Genomic DNA, 15,395 nt, shown 5'->3' on the forward strand with positions numbered 1-15,395 from the left:
TGTTGGCAACCTCTGTATAAAGAACTGCTCTGTAAATATCCCTTTGCCAATTTTGTGGAGGGTCTGCCTAATGCTTTTGACGATGACCGTTTGTTTCCTACTAATAAAGTGAATCTGATTATCGTGGATGATCTGATGAACTCTGCTTGTGAAAGCGATGAAATTGAGAAAGCCTTTACCAAGTACGTGCACTACAGGAAATTGAGCATTATGTATATCGTTCAGAACGTATTTTGTCAGGGGAAAAAGAGCCGTACGATTAACCTAAACACTAAGTACATGGTTCTGTTCAAAAACCCCAGGGATAAACTGCAAATCGCTACGCTTGCTCGGCAAATTTACCCCGGCAAGGCTCAATTCTTTCTAGAAGCTTTTGAGGATGCTACCAAAAGACCTTATGGCTACCTGGTGGTGGATTTAAATGCGTCCACGCCAGAAGCTTATAGACTAAGAACTGGTCTTTTCCCTCCAGACTGGCCGGTGGCTTCTACTTTGAAAAGAACAACCGCCGGGTATAAAAAGAGATGATTTATCGGCAGACCCTTTTTAACAGCTGGGGGTTGCCGACCAAAAACATGTCTAGCTGCGTGAAGAGAAACCTGGCTCTTTTAAAATTACTTAGCAAATCACCCCCGCAGCAAAGGAAGGCTATACTGTGTTCGGCCTCTGACGATTTAGTAGCGGCCATCTCAGAACTAGCACTCAATACCTTAAAAGGAAACGTGCCTTTGACGCAGAATCAAGTGAGCGTGCTGAAAAAGAAACGCACGCTTATAAAAACATTGTCTAATAAAAGGGTCTCGCTTAAAAGAAAGAAGCATCTGGTGAAGCAGTCTGGGGGGTTTATCGGCCCTTTGTTAAGTTTTGCTGTCCCTCTGATAACGGGGCTTTTGAATAACCGATAATGGAGTATGCAGAAAAAATGTACCTGGTGCCCAGCCATCAGCTGGAGCAATTAAGGGCTCCCACTCCAGTGGAGGAAAATATCAGAACAACTGCAACTCGCTTACTGGATGCTGAAATGAAGTCTGTTCTTCAAAGGACTGACTTAGCCGAATACGAAAAGGCTAAACTCTACAGCGCTGTGCTTCAGAGATACCTAACGTACGTGAGGCAAAGTGATGCAGATAAAAGGAAAATAAGTCTGTTTCTACCAGAACAGAGTGACACCGCCAAACCTCCAGAAACAGAAAACACCTCAGACTCTGTGGTTCAGGAGCTGTTGGATAACGTGAATAAGCGTTATAAGAAAAACGCCTCAGTGTTGCTAAATAAGCTGGGCCAGGATAAAACTATCGCTTCCTGGAATGATAAAGGTGCATTTGTGTACAAAGGCTCAGTGGTTAATGGTTCTAACATGCTTGACTTAGTCAGAGCCGTCACCCAGATGCGTTCTGTCCCTAGCAGACATGTACCTAAAGGATGGGATGTGTTTATCAATGCCATGGCAGAACTAAACGTCCCATCTTCCATCATGGGCAGTGCAGACAACAGAGTTCTTTTGGAACGCCTGAAGGCCTCAGCCACTGAAGCTGGGATGGATCGAGAAACACCAACTCCTTTTTTGCCTTCTAAAAAACAAAAATTGGCTAAACTGTCTGACTGGCTCAGTGTGTGAAGTTTGTCATGTTCTAAAAATAATTTTTGAACTTGATCACATTTTGCCTTAAATAAAACACTTCTCTATATATAGAATATCTATTTAATATATATATATATTATGTCTAGGTATTTTTTCTGAATTGTTCATTGTTTTTAAGAAGAAAAATTAAGAAAAACAACCATCAGTTGCCTTTAAAACCCTCACCTGGGGTGCTTTACTGCGTGTCAATTTAATTTTCACATCCACCCCGTTCAACAAAAGTTTTTCTTGAAAAAACAGGTCGCTGTGTAGATGACCCAACAACTCCATTGTCCTGCTCTGGGACGTCAGCCTTGCACGCCTCACAAATCCTAGATTCTCACCATCCAGCTCTGTTTTTTCGTGTTGTCCAGGAGTGTCTTTGTAAAACAGTCCGGCGGAAAATTGTATAGCGAGGGTGTCGTCTCTGTAATTGAGAACCGATTCGATAAAGGCCCTGTAAGGGTAACAGTTGTTGCTTTGGCTTACAAGGCGGTCTCCCAATGTAACGTCCAATTGACTGAAAATAGAGGCCACTGGGTAATTCACCAGGCCTACCGCGGCATCCCTGGGGAGTGCAGTCCCATCGCCTTTTACTATCTTGCAACAAAGGTAGAGTAGCGTGTTGTTTAAATCCATATAATCTATGCCATTCCCTGCTATAAAAAAGTCGATGGGGGCAGTTTCTGTCACGGCTGACAGAGGCGGCACCTCGATGTAGATGCTTTTCTCAATGCTGGTCTGCGTAGGGGCTATCTGAAACAAGTCTAGTTCAGATTTGGTGCACTCTTCCGACCCGCAGTGAACGAAAGCCATGTTGACTAAAATATATCTCTTTTACCAGGTACAGAGCGTGTCCTCTTTCTCCCTGGCTTCCTCTTGGACTTTTGCTTATGGCCTGTCCTGCGTGTCAAGGCTCTTCTTTTAAAGGGTTTCGGGGGTCCTGTGCGTCGCGGATATGACGCATTTCTCTTTCTCTTCCTCCTTTTAATATACATCAGCCCTGACCCTTCCTGTTTAGCCGGATTCCTCACCTTCTCCAAGACAGCCTGGGAAACGTGGCCTACCACATCTCTGGCTATGTTTTGAGCGGCTGTTTTTATGTGGGGTTTAATAATCTCTAGCCCTCTTCGCAAAAGCGGTACAGCTTTTCGAAAAAGGCTACGGAATATACCGCCCACGCCGGCCCCATACATCACAGGGGCTCCATGATATCCAGGAAGGGCATATCCAGCCTGGGCTTTGTAATAGTTGCTGTAGACTTTGGCGTCACCGTAATTTTTTACGATCGCCATAATAGTGTTTTGCTTTTTAGAAACCTCGCTCTTTCCGGGAACGCAGGTGCAGCTTCACAATCACCTTGCCAAAGCGAAATGAAACGCATCTGTTTTGATCCGTCTTTATTTCAATGGTGATGGTGTCGATGTGGTGTTGACTGATGGGTACGTAATGAGGCTTATCGTAGGTGATGGTAACAAACTCATTGTTATTTCCTCTGACAGGGACGCAGCGTAACAGGGGGACAGAAAAGTCCCCCACAAACTGGTGTTCTACAATATCCGTGTATAGATACAAGGAGTTGAAACCCCCTGTGATGTCTGCTGAGAAGGGACTCTTCTGGACACTGTGCCCGGGGGCCAAACCCAGAATGTTAGCTAGCTCCCCGAGGGTAGAAAACGTAGCAGTAGCATCGGTGGATTTAAGTCTACATTTTCTACTCACGGGGTCATAATTCATGATAACATCAGGCGGTCCAGAATGACGTGCCACAATGCTATTCATATGTTCCAATAATTCGGGTATAGTTGAGTAATAACCTCGCCGTAGGATATAACTCCATGGTTTATCTCCAAAGGTGATTTGGAAAGGGGTGTCCTCAGTAATGTTGTTCCAGCTGTTTGGATATTGTATTTCCGCTAACCCCACTTCCTAGGCCCCCGGGAGATCCAACGACTTTATTAGCTGTATTGTAAAGGCCGAGCTGGTGTTTTGGGGAAAAACCCCAGAGCTGGCGTTGCTGGGCAGAGTGATGTAGAAGCCCCCGTCCCCCATTTCTCTCCTTGCAGGTGGGATTGTTTTTATTCTCGCTTAAACGTTACAGAGTTGAGAAGCTTCTACCCAACTGTTAAATTTGTTGGGCCACCCCAGCCATTTCACCAATAGCTGCTTTTTTCTTCCTTTCCCTTTCTCTGCTAGAACTTTTTCAATCCTGTAAATCCTGTCTTGTTTGGGGTTCACCTTTTGTAATTCTTCAGGGTAAAACGACCCCGTCACTGTCTCACCCTCGTAATCTTTTAATCGGTAGACAGGTCTCTCACCCCTGGTTAAGGCTTCATCCACTATGAATATCTCATCGGTAAATGTTTGTTCATAACCATTTTTAAAGGCACCTTTGGTTTTAGAGAGTCTCACGTGGTCCCCTTTTCTAAAAGGAACAACAGCCTGTTTTATTTTAACATCATCTCCATAAACAGTTTTCCAGACCTTCAGAGAATTTGCGGGGTTCACATCAGCAGGTCTGGTCCGTATAGTTCTGTGAAAGCTCCAGCTGTAACTCTTTATAAACTCAGATAATATGTCAATGTAGCGAAAGGTATTGTGGGCTGTAAAATATCTCCACATCCTAGATTTTAAAGTTCTGTTAAATCGCTCCACAACCCCCGCTTTGACTTCATTGTTAGGAACAAAATGGTGGACACCATGCCGCTTTAACAATCCACTTAAAGGTTTGTTTAAAAATTCTTTTCCCCGATCCGTTTGTAATTTTTGAGGCACGCGACCTTCGCTGAAAATAGCTTTAAAGGCCTTGGCTACCTCCTTGCCCGTCTTGTCCTTTAGGCCTAAGGCCCAGGCATATTTTGATAAAATGTCTATCACTGTTAAAATATACTTAAAACTGCTGTTGCGTTTGGAGAACCGGTGCATATCCACCAAATCTGCTTGCCATTGTGCATCCATGTCTGAGACAATGGTCTTGTCTCTTTTAAAATGTATTTGAGCAGGCTTGTGCAAAGAGTAAGCGTCTTGGTCCGAAAGCCATGATGTTACCTGTCTTCTGTTCAAAGTTTTACTGTGCTTTTTGACTGCTTGAAACAGAGGGTTCACCCCACCAAAGCTGCCAGCTTCCCTGGGGGTGTAATATATTTTCTCTAACAGAGCAATCTGCGTAGACATGACTGTTATTTGTGTTAGTAAAAGATGCTGTAAGTATGGAAGGAACACATTCACACCAACACATTTCATACAAGTTTTATTAAGCATCTGGATTAACACACCCTTTTACAGCCATCTGCAAATGGGCACCATGACACCCCCACCACTATCGCTATTAGGGAGTCCGAGTTAATTCATTCTTGCACGTTTGTTCTCGAGATCCATGTGTCAGATATGAGCAAAAAAAGCGGGCAGAAGATAGATTTACTCCCACAGGATTACCGATGTGCAATTTCTCAAAGGTTTCTAGAAAGTCATCGTCGACCTGGCAAGAGATTGTCAAAAAAGAGAATAAGCTACAGCTGCTGGTTTTTAGATTCACAAAACACCCATGATGCCCCCCACCTCGATTTTTTCATTTACCTGTTTGACTTCTTTTCCGTTCACCTTGTCCGACTCCTGGGAGAGATGGGCAGCATCCTCCACAGGGACAGATAACGAGAGGCCGTCTAGCTCGTCAGGCTGCCGTGGGAGGAGTTGGGTTTCGGGATCAGATTCTGGTGTATCCAATAGCAGAGGGGGCAAAGGGCCCCTTTTCGCCTCTCCCTCGTCCTCGGAACTGTTGCTGATGTGGCACTTTCTTCTCATGTGGTGGAAGGCCCTCGTCACCAAAACAAACTCCAAACTTCTGGTGGGGGTGGTGAAGGAGTCCATGTTTCCGCTCAGCGTTTGCACGCTCTCTGAAACACACGCTCTTGGAACAAGATGGCCTCTTTTGTGTGGCGCTAGAACTTATGGGGAAGTGCTATGCTCTGATTGACAGAGGGTGTCACGGGAAGCTCTTAGAGGGGTCACACGACCAGCTTCTGGTCTGGTCAACGGGTCCCGGAACTGCACCCCCCGAATGGTCAAAGCGATTTGTGGGGCGGTCCTACAGGGAAAAAAACCCCCCTGATTGGTAGAGGGAGGCAGGGTGAGTTCTTAGAGGGGTCACACAACCCACTGCTGGGCGGGTCATCCGGTCCCGGAACTGCCCCCTGATTGGTCAAAGCAGTTCACGAGGCGGTCCTACAGGGAAAAACCCCCTCCTGATTGGTGGAGGGAGGCGGGGCGAGTTCTTAGAGGGATCACACGACCCACTTCTGGGCGGGTCATCCGGTCCCGGAACTTCCCCCCGATTGGTCAAAGCGGTTCGCGGGGCGGTCCTACGGGGAAAGCCCTTCCTGATTGGTAGAGGGAGGCGGGGCAAGTCCTTAGAGGGGTCACATGACACCCCTTACTTCCGGTCACCTGCCCCTCTTGACCCCGGATGTATTACCCCCAAGGGCGGGACTTCCGGTGACAGGGGACGGGCCTAACGGGGGTCACATGACATCCTTTTTTTGCTTCCGGTCACCTGTCCCTCTCGACCCGGATGTACTACCCTCCAGGGGCGGGACTGCCGGTGACAAGGGAGAAGGAACTTCCGGGGAGTCGGGGGGGGGGGACTTCCAGGGTCAGGTGGCGGGGCTAATGTTCGATTGATGGTAGGGCCCTTATACTACTCTCCTACCCCATAGCAGAGCTGGCCGCATACCACCAATGTCTAGCTTCCCACCGAAGTATATGAGGTGCAAGCTGGAAACAAGCTGGCACAGACAGAGCACATTGTCCTCCAGCAATCCCTCTCTTGTTCCCATTCAAGGTAGCAGGAGCTCTTTGATCTAGTTGTCTGTGCTTCATTCCCCGAGCACTCATCCAGGTCAGATGTCTCTTAGGACCTGAGTTGCCACCAGCTGGACAATGGGACTTGGGTCATTCTGTAGAACCTGGAGAGCTGGAATTACAGAGAATATGACTCACTTTTCATATAGTCACCTATGCCTGCAGTAGCTGGAGATTTAGTACCAGTGAGTACCAAGCTACAGAAGCTCTCTGTACAAACAAAGCTTTAGGTTCCTCCATTGGGATCCTTCCAAGCTCCAAACTGAGATGGAGGAGGGGGGAGAGGGGAGACCCTGACCCTACCAGAAACTCATCCAATTGGAAGGTGCTCCATTGACTCAATAGCTTCTGCTTTTAAGTTATTTTACATCTCCTGACAGAAATAAATCTGATGGTGTGGAGTTTGGGGTAGCAAAAAGTGGCTTCCAGGGAGCCGATGGAGCCCAAAGAGTGGATCACACAGGTTGGGAAGAGGCATTGCCAGGATAGCCAGGAGATGCACTGACTTATATCACACTGGCTGCAGTTTCCTCCAGGTACGTCTACACCCCAAAGTTAATTCAAAATAACAGCTGTTATTTTGAATTAACTTTAATAGCATCTATACATGCAAACCGCTATTTCGAAATTAATTCGAAATAGCAGAGCGCTTAATTCAAATTTGGTAAACCTCATTCTACGAGGAGTAACACCAAATTTGAAATAGCTATTTCAAATTAAGTGCTGTGTAGACAATTAATTCAAAATAGGGGGCCTCCAGCCCTTCCCAGGGAGCCCTGGTGGCCACTCTGGGCACAACCAGGAAAACTTGCTCTCCTCTCCCTCTGGCCCCAGAGCCATTAAAGGGATAGACCCTGGCCCGTGCCAGATCCAAGCCTACCAGCCAAGAGCCAGCAGTGGCCACCGGGGCCCCTGAGCCAGTAGCCACAAAACGTGAGCCAGCAAGGCACTGGCAGCCAACCCTCCACTGCTCCTCAGGAGCAGTCTGCCAGCACCCAGGAGCCTGACAGGGGCTGGAGAAGGCGGGTGCCTTCCTGGTCCAGGGTGGAGATCATGGACCTTATTCAGGTTTGGGAGGGATGCCCCAGCATCCATGATCTCCGCACTAGACAGAGGAACACGGCCGTCAATGGCAGGATAGCTGCCAGCCTGGCCACCAAAGGCCACATGCGAACCCAGGAGCAGGTTTGCATGACAATCAAGTTGGTGCGGTGAGACCCCCAACCTTGGGCCCTGATCTTCCCTTCTCCTTTCTTCCCTTTGCTTCTCCCTTCCAACTTCCTCCTCCCAGGTTTCACCCTCCCCTCTCCCACCCACTCTATTCCTCTCTCCCACCTCCTTTTCCCAGTCTCCCCAGAGGTTCACCCTGTTGTTCAATAAACCCAGTTTCTATTTTTGAACATACATGTCTTTTATTTGACATCAGGAAGGGAGGCTAGGGAGGAGTAAGTAGATGGACGTGAGGGAGGAATGGGGCACGAGCCCCCGGTGGGGAGGACCGGGGTGGCTCTGAGGGCTCCTTGGGGTGGACACTCTCCTGCAGGGCCTCCTGGATCCTGACAGCCCCCCGATGGACTCCCCGGACGGTAGCCTGCAGCAAGTGCAGCTGGGCTGATGGCAACAACCCTACGAGACGCACCGGTGTGCCCAGGGGCAGCTCTGGCTCCATGTGGCCGAGTGCTGTGGTGTCCCGAGTGCAGGCACTCAGGGCACTCCAAGACAGGACTGCTTTGTTGTCCCTCCTCGGGGTAGACAAGCGAGCGGGGAACCCTGAGAACTGTCTGTTCGGGGTGGGGGTAGGGTCCCGTGAAGCACGGAGCTCAGTTAGCCTGAGGCAGCAGCCCCACACACTATGTCCTAACCTGATGCCCTGCCAGCACTGGTTCCGGCCAGCCTGAACTTCGGTTCAGGGTCCACTCAGTGTGGACGCGCTATTTCAAAATAACAAAATGCTATTTTGAAATAGGTTTTGTGTATAGATGCATAATTCGAATTAGCTTAATTCAAATTAACAATTTCAAATTAAGTTAACTTGAATTAACGCTGTAGTGTAGACGTACCTCTTTCAGAGCAGACTAAAGCTGAATCTGTCCTTTGATGTGTGGCTGATGCACTTCACACCTGTGGTATCAGTTACTGCTTGCTTGTCAGCTAAATTTCTTTATAACTCACTAATGAATGGGATTTCACCTGTATTTGTTACTTACAGGTCAACAGATGTTCCATGTCCAGCCATTTCATATTTTTGGTGTCCGTATGTTCCAGGATGATGCCTAAATAAGCAGTGTAAAATAAACATCAATAAAAAACCTTCTCTTGTTAAGTGCAAGGTGATAACATTGGCCCTTTGGCTTCTATTGTGGGTCTAAGGTGAGCTGTAGGCAAGAAAATACTAGAAAAGTTTAGCGTCCACACTGAAGAGAATAAGAGAAAAAAATTAAGAATGTTTACATAAAACCTCATTTGGTTTAAACAATCTATGTTCCTCTTGCCACTGCTGTCAGTTATTGGAGATATACTAGGATAGTGTATTAATCTAGTGGTGTGAACAAAGGGGCTGGGGCCAGGAATAAGTGCGTACTAAGCAAGGATCTCACATGGATAAATTAATTAGGCCACAATGCTTGCCTGGCTTGCATGGGTGTGCTAAGGAACGGATGGCACAGGGCCAAAGGGGAGGAATCTAGTGCTTCCTGGGCAAGGCAATCAGGAACCTGCAACAGCAGGCACTGTGTGGCGGTGGCCTGCCTACCTCCCAGTGATGAAGCACCAGTAAGGAACAGTGAACAACACTGAGCTTAGGTCTATAGTTTGAGTCCACACTAACTCTGACTACTAAAAATAGAGTGCAGGTCAGATGACAGAAGCAGTCGGAGGAGCTAGCCACCTTGAGAGAACAGACTTTTGGGTTTGGATGGGATCATCCTTGGAATAGTTAACCCCTCCTGCTACTCCTGCCACAGCTACTCTATTTTTAGCACACTAGTTTGATCGGAGAATAAACATACCCTACGTGACAGTGTGCCAGCCTCTGCTACTAAATGACTGCGCCATCTCAAAGCATTCTATTGCAAATTACAAATTCCTCCTAACACCACACTGGAGAAGTAGGAGAACATTAACATCTCCATTTATGCATGAGAAGTCACAGCACGGAGAGATTAATAGTAGCTCAGTGCTGCACACAGGGACTTTTTCTGTCTACCTCAAAGGGAATACCAAAAGGGACACGGCACACTTTCTCTCACCAGCTAACTTGGCTGCAACTGCCCGGATCTCTTCCCAGCTGCTGCAGAAGTATGTGATGGTAGTTTTGTAAAAGTTCTCCAGTAGCTCAGCCTTCTCTTTGGCCTAGAGAAAATCAGGGACACATGAGCTCTCTCTGGCTAGAAATGCCCTTTGACTGCCAACACATGCCTTTACAAACCACAAGTAAACAGTCTGTGTTCCTCTTGCCACTGCTGTCAGTTATTGGACTCACTCAGACTTTTTTTTTAATTTAAACAAGTAAATAAAAGAAAGGACAGGAGGCTGTGTAGAAGTGGGGAAAGTGGGAATCTATGGCAGATTTACATTCCTCTCACCCTCAGTCCTGTATCCCACTCTAATAGGGTACGTCTACACTACAACGTTAATTCGAACTAACTTAGTTCGAATTACTTAATTCGAACTAAGCTAATTAAAACTAACGGATCTAGACTAAAAAACTAGTTCGAATTAGCGTTTTACTAATTCGAACTAGCATGTCCACATTAAGTGGACCCTGAACCGGGCTTAAGGATGGCCGGAAGCAGTGCCGGCAGGACATCAGAGGAGGACTTAGAGCGTGGAGATGCTGTCTCAGGCTAGCCGAGGGCTGTGCTTAAAGGGTCCCAACCCCCACCCCGGACAGACAGTTCTCAGGGGTGCCCTGCTTGCAAAGCAGTCTTGGCTTGGAGTGCCCGGAGTACCCACACTGGGCACATCACAGCACTTGGCCATCAGACCGGCTGCACTTGCCGCAGCCTGCCATCTGGGGAGATGGGGCAATTGGGGGGCTGCACTCCTGCTCCTGGGTGGCCAGGCTGGCAGCTCTCCTGCCCTAGCCGGCCACCTTCCTGTGCCTAGTGCGGAGATCGTGGACGAGGTCCACGATCTCCGCACTAGCCTAGGAGGGAGCCCGCCTTTTGCGGTCCCGGGCAAGCTCCCAGGACCCGCCAGCCTGGTCCCGGGAAGAGGGGGAGGGCTGGGGGGCATCGGGTGGGTGGCTCGATCCGCACCAGGTGCAGGGTCTGCTGGCTGGGTGCTGGCAGGCTTGCACCTGGCACGGGCACCGTAGCCAGCCCGTGCCCCTTTAAGGGGTCCGGGGCCGGGAGGGGGGCATAGAGTTTCCCTGGTGTTGGCCGGAGTGGCCACCAGGGAAACCTGGGGAGGGCTAGCCTCCCACTAGTTCGCATTAAGGGGCTACACAGCCCTTAATTCGAACTAGTAAATTTGAACTAGTCTTAATCCTCGTGGAATGAGGATTACCTAGTTCAAACTAAGCGCTCCGTTAGTTCGAATTAAATTCAAACTAACGGAGCGCTAGTGTAGCGCCTATGAAAGTTAGTTCGAACTAACGTCCGTTAGTTCAAACTAACTTTGTAGCGTAGACATACCCATAGATACTTACATTGCCCATCACACATTCCCCCTGCTTCTACACCACAAGCCTATGCTGTCAATAATCTCCTATAATTCTGTAGGTCACTCACAAGGTATCTGCAGATATCCATCTGGAGCTCCTCAGGGTTCAGCTCGGTTCTCCAACTAAGATGCTCATTAAGTATAGTTTGGAGCCTCTTCAGTCCCAAAAATGGGGCACAGAGATGAAATGTAGCTCTGCACTCCTGAAAAAGAGGGTTGCACCATTGAATTGTTCCATAACACGTATTGTGCTCATTCAAATGGAACTCATGTCCTTGACTGCTCATCTACCCCAAGAATAAAAGGGATTCCCCTGAAGTAATAGACAGAAAATATGCCAGCATGACTTTAATAGGGGGAAAGGGATTCTACTTCTGGAGTATTGCATCCAATTCTGGGCACCCCATTACTTAAAAAATGTTGATACATTGGAGAAAGTCCAATGGAGGGCAAGAAAAATGATTAGGAGGCTGGAACACATGATTTACAAGGAGAGGCTGAGGGATTTGGGATTATTTAGTCTTCAGAAGAGAAGAGTGAGGGGAGCTTTGATAGAAGGCTTTAACTACCTGAAGGGGGATTTCAAAGAGGATGGAGAGAGGCTGTTCTCAGTGGTACTAGATGACTGAATGAGGAGCAATGGTCTCAAGTTACAGTGGGGGAGGTCTAGGTTGGATATTCGGAAAAACTATTTTACTAGGAAGGTGGTGAAGCACTGGAATGGGTTACCTAGGGAGGCAACGGAACCTCTAAATCTAGAGTTTTCAAGTCCTAGCTTGACAAAGCCCTGGCTGGGATTGTTTAGTTGAGGCTGGTCCTGTTTTGGGCAGGAGGTTGGACTCAGTGACCTCCTGAGGTCTCCTCCAAACCTATGGTTCTATGATTTTATAATACTGAAAACTGGAGATAGCAGCAATGTTTTTTCAGAACAGAAGTAGCTATGAAAGCTGCTTCACTAGGCATAGCTGTGGTCTTTCCTCTGTTGTGGGGAGGCAGGAACGTGGGGTGCAGAGATAGGCAGGAATGAACTCTTGGGATCAGACCCATGACCTATCCTGAACTCCAGTGAGACAACCCTGGCTGCTAAGGACCAGCCTGTCTGGGATTGACTCAAAAGGAGGGCAATGAACTGAGGGAAGAATTTAGGTCTCCACTGCGGGAAGGAATAGCAGAGCTCCCCTGGCATCAGGAGGAAGATTCTTTTTGCTTAGTAATTAAGTCACTGTCATTCTTACCATTGAAACCTCAGGGCTTGGATCTTGCAGGTGCAGCAGAAGCGTGACCCAGCTCTGTCTAACCTGCTTGGCAAAATAGTCCTTCCATTTTCTCTTTGCAGAGCCGGCCAGGATACCAAACAGGACAAAGGCCAATGCACGAAGAGTGTTGTCCTCCTATAGCCAAGAAAGCCACACAGGTTGGTAACGAAGAAATAACCACATCATGTATCTAGCACAGCTGTCTCTTCTACATTAGGGTAGAGTGATTCCAACTACAGAAGTTTAGAAGAACTGGAATTAATCAAGTTTGGGCCAAATGTGTTGATTCATCAAAATACTTTGAAGACAGTTCAATTTTGACAAAATTCTTCCAGAAGCCAAGTAGGGGTACTTGGTCAGCTTCTTGGTGACCCATCTAGCAGGCTAACTGGGATCTTGGGCTTCCTGGCCCTCACCTTCAGAACAGCCTGTCTGGCAGGCTGACAAGGAGCCAGGAAATGTGCACCCTGGCACCTCTAATTCCCAGTGTTTCCAGGTTCCCTGTCTCCAGCATAGTCTGCCAGTAGACTGCCCTCAGGCAAGGCTCCCAGTAGAGCTGGGTTGAGAATAGTATGACTGTTTCACAAAGAGTTTTGAAATTTGGGCTGGGGGGAGTGTCCCCCAAATAGGAACAAAACCAAAATTTGAAATCTCAAACTTCTCTGCAAAATGGAATAATTTCAACCATCTGACATAAAAATCGTATGGAGCAGGCCCAAAACAGTCTATTACACCCTGTCTGCCCATTTTCCTTGTTATGCAGCTACCTAATCTAGTATTCATACTTCCTTTGCCATTCTCATTGGAAATAAAGATGAACAGAAGGGTGAGACTGAAGGAGCAGGGATGGCATCCTCATTTTCTTAATTCTCTGCTCCTCCATAAAACACATCTCTTCCCTAAGGCCTAAAATCACTTCATTCTGACATGAACAATGCCCAGTGAGGACACATCATGCATTGTAAATGGAGCCTCATCAATGTCAGCTGAACTGGGGTTGAAGGCTTCTGTTCACGTACATTATCGAAGTACTTCCGGATCTGTGTGGTGAGGTCTCTGAAGGATGAACCTATGTCCTTCCCTTTCAGCTCCTTTAGGACTTTGGCCAGTGCCTTCAGGCTTTCGACAATGACTTCAGAACTGAAAGTGTCTTCTAAAGTCCTGATCAGTGCCTCCAGAAGAAACTTCTTGTACTTTTTCACCTGTTCAGACGTATGACATTAAAAAACACTTTCCACTAACCACATTTTTAATATGTTTTTTTAGCAATTATGAAGCAGTGGGAATTTCATCTGCCCCCCTAGTGACCTATAGCTATATTTTACATCAGGTACTAGCTACAATAAGCCAAACTCTGTGCCATATTACACCTATGTAATCCTATTAGATTTCTAATTACTTAGATTTGAAGGCCAAAAGGGACCATTGTGATCATTCAGTCTGACCTCCTTCACAACACAGAACCTCCCCAAAATAATGTCTGTTTGACTAGAGCACCTCTTTTAGAAAAACAGCCCATCTTGTTTTTAAAGTTGCTACTGATAGAGACCCCACCACAACCCTTGGTAAATGGTTCCAATGATTAAAATTACCATTAAAATGTATGCCTTACTAGCAGTCTGAATTAGTTTAGCTTCATTCCCCCTCCCCCCCCCCATTGAATCTAAAGGCACATTTTCTAGCCCTTTGAAAATTCTTGTGACTCTTCTCCAATTTATCAGCATCCTTCTTGAATTGCAGGCATGATTCTGACATAGTATTCTAGCAGTTCTCACACCAGTGCCATAAGCAGAGGTAAAATAACTTCTTTATTCTTATTCAGAATCCCTCTGTCTATGCCTCCGAGGATCACCTCAGCTCTTTTGGTCACAGCTTTGTACTGGGTGCTTACGTTCAGCTGATTATCTATCATGATTTGAGTTTTTTAGTGTCTCTGTTTCCTGGAATAGAATCTCTCATCTTGGAAATAAAGCCTACACTCTTCATTCCTAGGAGTATACATTTACATATGATCATATTAAGTCCATATTGTTTCCTTATGCCTAGCTTACCAAGGGAACAAACCTGCTGTGTGTTGACTGCAAAGAGGTTACAGGGGTATGAGAGAGCAGACGTTGGCCTAGTGCATTGTGCATGGCCTCTGTAAATCCTGAGCAATTGTTTCCTTTAGTTTCTCTAGTTATGCTGCATTGTATTCAGTATTCTATCTTACCTTCTCAGGTGCCCCATAGACTAAATTGCCTAGGCCTCTTACAGCCATTTGACGGACAATGCTGTTATTGTCACGTGACCTTTCTTCTAAGCTATGTAAGGCAGACTTAAGGATCTTCTTCTCCCTGAGTATGGGATCAGTCATTAGCTGAAATAAAATCAACATGTCCATTAGCTCTAATATGTTCATTAAGATAGCGAATATAATTTGAGGAGACACGTAATACACTGTAATTTATTATTCTATATGAATGAGTACTGTGTTAAAAACATGGATTTTTCCTTTTAGGCACTATAATGGGTGATTGCTCATCCCTTGAAAGCCTCTCAGTGACTGCATTTGATACCACAGTCCTTTTCTCGCCCAGGTGCATCCTGCCAGTCGATCTTAGTGAGTCTTCCATGGCTCAGCCCTCTGGCCAAGTCCCAAAGTCCAAACAAATGCCTTTTAGGTCCTGTTGCCCTCACTAGGGTCTTCAGCCCCAACTCTGGACCCTTTATATTCTGTTCTTTGTTCAACCTCTCCATAAGCCTTGTCCCCTTCATCGGGTTTATGCCACTGGGGAACCTGGGCCTGCCCACTACTCTTGGTTCCAACCTAGAAATAGCAGCGAGTCATTGCTTCATTTCAGTTTATTGCTACTTTTTCCTTGGGTTCTTCCTATGGGGCCACTTTCAGTTTCTCCCTCTAATTATATGTTTAAGGCTCGTAAGGACTCTCTCTCTGCAAATTCAGCTTCAGAAAATGCTGCCTGAAATAAACCCCTGTGAATTGGTTTGGCCAG

At 46.8% G+C, this 15,395-nt stretch overlaps 1 protein-coding gene across 1 annotated transcript; it reads right to left on the reverse strand.

The window, feature by feature from the left end:
- Positions 1 to 8,677: 8,677 nt before the first annotated feature.
- Positions 8,678 to 14,755, reverse strand: LOC142823898 (protein maestro-like). Its single transcript, XM_075915648.1, has 6 exons — positions 14,612 to 14,755; positions 13,419 to 13,601; positions 12,379 to 12,534; positions 11,212 to 11,346; positions 9,727 to 9,829; positions 8,678 to 8,751 (listed from the first exon to the last, which is right to left on the reverse strand). The coding sequence occupies exons 1-6, from the start codon at positions 14,753 to 14,755 to the stop codon at positions 8,678 to 8,680; spliced, it is 795 nt and encodes a 264-aa protein (XP_075771763.1).
- Positions 14,756 to 15,395: the final 640 nt, after the last annotated feature.

Source organism: Pelodiscus sinensis, unplaced genomic scaffold (genome assembly GCF_049634645.1).
Source record: "Pelodiscus sinensis isolate JC-2024 unplaced genomic scaffold, ASM4963464v1 ctg227, whole genome shotgun sequence".
In the NCBI taxonomy this organism is placed as follows: domain Eukaryota; kingdom Metazoa; phylum Chordata; order Testudines; family Trionychidae; genus Pelodiscus; species Pelodiscus sinensis.

Bases quoted from the DNA above. Each gene is read 5' to 3' on its own strand.
- LOC142823898 (XM_075915648.1), bottom strand. From the start codon at position 14,755: ATGACTGATCCCATACTCAGGGAGAAGAAGATCCTTAAGTCTGCCTTA. The intron at 12,535-13,418 runs GTACGTGAACAG...TCTTGGCTATAG, and splicing joins TCCGGAAGTACTTCGATAAT to GAGGACAACACTCTTCGTGC. The intron at 9,830-11,211 runs GTGAGTGACCTA...GATTTTCTCTAG, and splicing joins TGGATATCTGCAGATACCTT to GCCAAAGAGAAGGCTGAGCT.